Raw genomic sequence first — 6,066 nt, 5'->3', positions numbered from 1 at the left:
TCACTGGAAAAGGGATTTATTTGGATTTATTTATGGGATCTGCCACTGGAAAACAACGGGAACGGGGATTTATTTCTGGGATTTCCTTCTGGGCTCCGGCGCTGCTCTTCCCAGCGTTGGGAATTCCGACATTCCCGAGGTTTTGGGGTTTTTTTTCCAGAGCCGGAAGGACAAGGAGAGGCCGAAGCAGAAGCACAAAAAGCGGCCGGAATCCCCCGGGGGCCTCCCCCCGGCGCCCGCGGCCGCCGAGAAGGTACCGGGAAAACGGGAATGGCGGGAAAATCCCGGGAAAATGGGAATGGCGGGGAAACCCAGCGGGAAATGGGACAGGGAAGGGAAATCCACTGGGAAAATGGGAATGGCAGGAAAATCCAGCGGGAAATGGGAAAGGGAAGGGAAATCCACTGGGAAATGGGAAAGGGAAGGAAAATCCAGCGGGAAATGGGACAGGGAATGGAAATCCAGCGGGAAATGGGGAAGGGAAGGGAAATCCAGTGGGAAATGGGGAAGGGAAGGGAAATCCAGTGGGAAATGGGGAAGGGAAGGGAAATCCAGTGGGAAAATGGGAATGGCAGGAAAATCCAGCGGGAAATGGGACAGGGAAGGGAAATCCAGCGGGAAATGGGGAAGGGAAGGGAAATCCAGTGGGAAAATGGGAATGGCGGGGAAAATCCAGCGGGAAATGGGAAAGGAGGGAAAATCCACTGGGAAAATGGGAATGGCAGGAAAATCCAGCGGGAAATGGGAAAGGGTGGGGAAATCCACTGGGAAATGGGAAAGGGAAGGAAAATCCAGCGGGAAATGGGACAGGGAAGGGAAATCCAGCGGGAAATGGGGAAGGGAAGGGAAATCCAGTGGGAAAATGGGGAAGGGAAGGGAAATCCAGTGGGAAAATGGGAATGGCAGGAAAATCCAGCGGGAAATGGGACAGGGAAGGGAAATCCAGCGGGAAATGGGGAAGGGAAGGGAAATCCAGTGGGAAAATGGGAATGGCGGGGAAAATCCAGCGGGAAATGGGACAGGGAAGGGAAATCCAGCGGGAAATGGGGAAGGGAAGGGAAATCCAGTGGGAAAATGGGAATGGCGGGGAAAATCCAGCGGGAAATGGGAAAGGAGGGAAAATCCACTGGGAAAATGGGAATGGCGGGGAAATCCACTGGGAAATGGGAAAGGGAAGGAAAATCCACTGGGAAATGGGGAAGGGAAATTCATAGGGAAAATGGGAATGGTGGGGAAATCCAGGGGGGAAATGGGGAAGGGAAGGGAAATCCACCAGGAAAATGGGAATGGCGGGGAAATCCAGTGGGAAATGGGACAGGGAAGGAAAATCCACTGGGAAAATGGGAATGGTGGAAAAATCCCGGAAAAAATGGGAATGGCAGGGAAATCCAGTTGGGAATGGGGAAGGGAATGAAAATTCATCCAGGAAAATGGGAAAGGGTGGGAAAATCCAGGGAGGAATGGGAAAGGGAAGGAAAATCCACTGGGAAAATGGGAATGGCAGGGAAATCCAGTTGGGAATGGGGAAGGGAATGAAAATTCATCAGGAAAATGGGAAAGGGTGGGAAAATTCATTGGGAAAATGGGGAAGAGTGGGAAAATTCATCCAGGAAAACGGGAAAGGGTGGGAAAATCCGGGGGGGAATGGGAAAGGGAAGGAAAATCCACTGGGAAATGGGAATGGTGGAAAAATCACGGGAAAAATGGGAATGGTGGGGAAATCCAGTGGGAAATGGGGAAAGGAGGGAAAATTCATTGGGAAAATGGGAAAGGGTGGGAAAATTAATCCAGGCAAACGGGAAAGGGAAGGAAAATGCATCCAGGAAATTCAGCCAAAAAAAAACAGGGAAATGGAGCAGGGAAATCCACACAGAAAACTGGGAAAGGGAAGGAAAATCCATCCAGGAAAATGGGGAAGGGTAGGAAAATTCATCCAGGAGAATGGGAAAAGGGCAGGAAAATCCACCCAGAAAAACAGGAAAAATGGTCAGGAAAATCCACCCCAAAAAAATGGGAAAAGGGCTGGAAAATCCACCAAAAAACCGGGAAAAGGGCATTTTCACCAGACCATTCCCACCCCCAGGCCCTGCTCCCCTTCCCAAGGAAAAATCGGGATGAATTTCCACGCTCCCGCCGAGCCCATAAATCCGGGAGGGTTTTAATTCCCACATCTGGGGCTGGCAGGAGAAAATCCCTGGAATTCCCCCGTTCCCATCCCTTCAAATTCCGGGCACATCTGGCGCCTGCAGCTGTCGGGGGATTAAATCCAGGGATTTGGATCCCGGGATTTATCCCAAGGAGGGCTTGGGGGGATGTCAGGAAGGTCCCACATTTTGGGCCGTCCCATAATTACGGGAATATTTTTTAATTTTGGTCGCAGGGCGGATTTGGCGCTCTGGATTTGAGGGGATTTGGGATTTGAAGGGATTCGGGATTTGAGGGATCTGGGTTTGGGTTCATCCCTCTCTCCCTCCCGGCTGAATTCCCACAGTTCTCCCTCTCATCCCGAAATTTTGGATTTCCTGGCATTTTCACCCTCCTGTCTCCCCTGGCTCCTGCAGCTCGGCTGGAATTTGGGAATATCTGCTCCAATCCCTGGGAATATTCCCAGCCAGAGCTTTGGGATGGATGCAGGGATCCAAGGGAATCTCTGGTCCCATCCTGAGGATGAGGAAATTCCCTGGAAATTCCCTGGAAATTCCCATGGGAAACCTCTGATCCCATCCCAAGGATGAGGAAATTCCCATGGGGGATTTTCCAATCCCATCCCAAGGATGAGGAAATTCCCATGAGGAATCTCCAGTCCCATCCCAAGGATGAGGAAATTTCCCAAAAATTCCCATGGAGAATCTCCAATCCCATCCGGATGATGGGGAAATTCCCATGGGGAACCTCTGATCCCATCCCGAGGATGAGGAAATTCCCATGGAAATCTCCAGTCCCATGCTGAGAATGAGGAAATTTCCTGGAAATTCCCATGGGGAGCCTCTGATCCCATCCCAAGGATGAGGAAATTCCCATGGGGAACCTCTGATCCCATCCCGAGGATGAGGAAATTCCCATGGAAATCTCTAGTGCCATACTGAGAATGAGGACATTTCCTGGAAATTCCCATGGGGAACCTCTGATCCCATCCCAAGGATGAGGAAATTCCCATAGGGAACCTCTGATCCCATTCCGAGGATGAGGAAATTTCCTGAAAATTCCTCTGGAGAATCTCCAATCCCATCCCAATGATGAGGAAATTCCCATGAGGAATCTCCAGTGCCATACTGAGAATGAGGAAATTTCCTGGAAATTCCCATGAGGAATCTCCGATCCCATCCCAAAGATGAGGAAATTCCCATGGGGAACCTCTGATCCCATCCCAAAGATGAGGAAATTCCCATGAGGAATCTCCAGTCCCATCCCAAGGATGAGGAAATTCCCATGGGGAACCTCTGATCCCATCCCAAAGATGAGGAAATTCCCACGAAGAATCTCCGATCCCATCCCAAGGATGAGGAAATTCCCATGGGGAACCTCTGATCCCATCCCAAAGGATGAGGAAATTCCCATGGGGAACCTCTGACCCCACCATAAGGATGAGGAAATTCCCATGGAAATCTCCAGTGCCGTGCTGAGAACGAGGAAATTTCCTGGAAATTCCCCGTCCCAAAGATGAGGAAATTCCCACAAGGAATCTCTGACCCCACCATAAGGATGAGGAAATTCCCATGAGGAATCTCCAGTGCCGTGCTGAGAACGAGGAAATTTCCTGGAAATTCCCCATCCCAAAGATGAGGAAATTCCCGCTCCGGAGAGGGAAAAATCAGGAAATGGGGGAAATCGGGGAAAAGGAGTCCTGTGGGCGGGCAGCTCCGGTGTCACCCGTGCCTGTCCCCCCAGGGCCCCGGTGGCCACCACGAGGCCACCAAGGAGGGCTCGGAGGTGGCCAGGGCGGAGGCCAAGGGCCGGAAATCCTCCAGCCACGGCAGCAGCCACAAGGGGAAGAAGACGGGAAGCGGGAAAAGCTCCGGAGGCTTCGGAGCGGCCGAGGGAACTTCCAGGCGGCGGGTGAGGGGCAGGAGGAGGAGGAGGAGGAGGGAGGGGGATGGAGGAAGAGGAGAGGGATGAAGGAGGAAGAGGAGGAGGATGGAGGAGGAGGAAGAGGAGGATGGAGGAGGAGGGAGGAAGGAGGGGGATGGAGGAGGAGGAAGAGGAGGAGGAGGAGGGAGGAAGGAGAAAAGGAGAGGGATGGAGGAAGAGGAGAGGGATGAAGGAGAAAAGGAGAGGGATGGAGGAGGAGGAAGAGGAGGATGGAGGAGGAGGAAGAGGAGGAGGAGGAGGGAGAGGGGAGGGATGAAGGAGAAAAGGAGAGCAATGAAGGAGGAGGAGGAGGAGGAGAGGGATGAAGGACAAGGAAGAGGGGAAGGATGAAGGAGGAAGAGGAGAGGGATTAAGGAGGAGGAAGAGGAGGAGGAGGGAGAGGGAAAGATGAAGGAGGTGGGAGAGGAGAGGAGAGGGATGAAGGAGAAAAGGAGAGCAATGAAGGAGGAGGAGGAGGAGAGGGATGAAGGACAAAGAAGAGGGGAAGGATAAAGGAGGATGAAGAGGAGAGGGATGAAGGGCAAGGAGGAGGAGAGGGATGAAGGAGAAAAGGAAAGGGATGGAGGAGGAGGAAGAGGAGGAGGAGGAGGGAGAGGGGAGGGATGAAGGAGAAAAGGAGAGCAATGAAGGAGGAAGAGGAGAGGGATGAAGGAGAGAGGAGAAAAGGAGAGGGATGGAGGAAGAAGAGGAGAGGGATGAAGAACAGTGAAGAGGAGAGGGATTAAGGAGGAGGAAGAGGAGGAGGAGGAGGGAGAGGGGAGGGATGAAGGAGGAGAAAAGGGGGAAGGATGAAGGGCAGAAGGAGAAGGATGGAGGAGAGGGATGGAGGACAGGGAAGAGGGGAGGGATTGGGAGGGAGGAAGAGGAGAACGATGAAGGAGAAAAGGAGAGCAATGAAGGAGGAGGAAGAGGAAGAGGAGAGCGATGAAGCACAGGGAAGAGGAGAGGGATGAAGGAGAAAAGGAGAGGGATGAACGAGGAGGAGGAGGAGAGCGATGAAGGAGGAGCAAAAGGGGGAGGATGAAGGGGAGAAGAAGAAGGGTGGAGGAGAAGGAAGAGGAGAAAGAGGAAGGAGAAAAGCAGAGCAATGAAGGAGGAGGAGGAGGAGGAGGAGGAGGAGAGCGATGAGGAGGAGGAGAGGGATGAAGGAGGAGCAAAAGAGGAAGGATGAAGGGGAGAAGAAGGGTGGAGGAGAAGGAAGAGGAGAAAGATGAAGGAGAAAAGCAGAGCAATGGAGGAGGAGGAGGAGGAGGAGAAGGAGGAGGAGGAGGAGAGCGATGAAGGAGGAGCAAAAGGGGGAGGATGAGGGGGAGAAGAAGGGTGGAGGAGAAGGAAGAGGAGAAAGATGAAGGAGAAAAGCAGAGCAATGAAGGAGGAGGAGGAGGAGGAGGAGGAGGAGGAGGAGGGCGATGAGCCCCAGTGACCCCGCGTGTCCCCAGGCTCCTCCTGCGGCCTGCCCGGCTCCCAGGACTTCGCTCCTTTCCCCAAGCTGGAGCAGGAGGAGGAGAAATTCCGCAAAGCCGCCAGCTCCAGCTCGTCCTCGCGCTGCTCGCCGCTCTCCGAGGGCCCCAAGGCCGACGTCTTCGAGCAGAAGGTCATCTTCTCCGGCTTCGGCTCCATCATGCGCTTCTCCACCTCGGCCGTGGGCCCGCCGCGAGCCCGCGACGCTCCCCCGTGGACTACAAATCCTCCTCGGCCGGCGGCGCCGCGGGTGGCACGGCGGGTGGCACGGCGGGTGGCACCGTGGGTGGCACCACGGGTGGCACGGCGGGTGGCACAGTGGGTGGCACCGTGGGTGGCACCGCGGGCGGCGGGCACAAGCGGACGGGCGCCGAGGAGGGCGAGGTGCTCAAGGAGAAGAAGCACAAGGGCAGCAAGAAGAACAAGCACGGCCCGGCAGGCCCAAGGCGGGTAAAGGCAAAGAGGTTTTGGGGGCTCAGCTGGCTGGGTCCACCTCCACCTCCTCCTCGCCTTTCT

General features: G+C 54.4%; 1 protein-coding gene across 1 annotated transcript in view; it reads left to right on the top strand.

Annotated features, from left to right (window-relative positions):
* Positions 1-6,066, top strand: part of MLLT6 (MLLT6, PHD finger containing) — a 41,135-nt gene that overhangs the window by 13,251 nt on the left and 21,818 nt on the right. The window contains 6 exon segments of the mRNA XM_077788387.1: positions 161-253; positions 3,889-4,033; positions 4,036-4,056; positions 5,529-5,753; positions 5,756-5,977; positions 5,980-6,066. Coding sequence (XP_077644513.1) covers positions 161-253; positions 3,889-4,033; positions 4,036-4,056; positions 5,529-5,753; positions 5,756-5,977; positions 5,980-6,066 — 793 coding nt within the window.

Source organism: Lonchura striata, chromosome 25, assembly GCF_046129695.1.
Source record: "Lonchura striata isolate bLonStr1 chromosome 25, bLonStr1.mat, whole genome shotgun sequence".
Taxonomy (NCBI): domain Eukaryota; kingdom Metazoa; phylum Chordata; class Aves; order Passeriformes; family Estrildidae; genus Lonchura; species Lonchura striata.
This window is presented reverse-complemented; position numbering and strand designations above follow the sequence as displayed.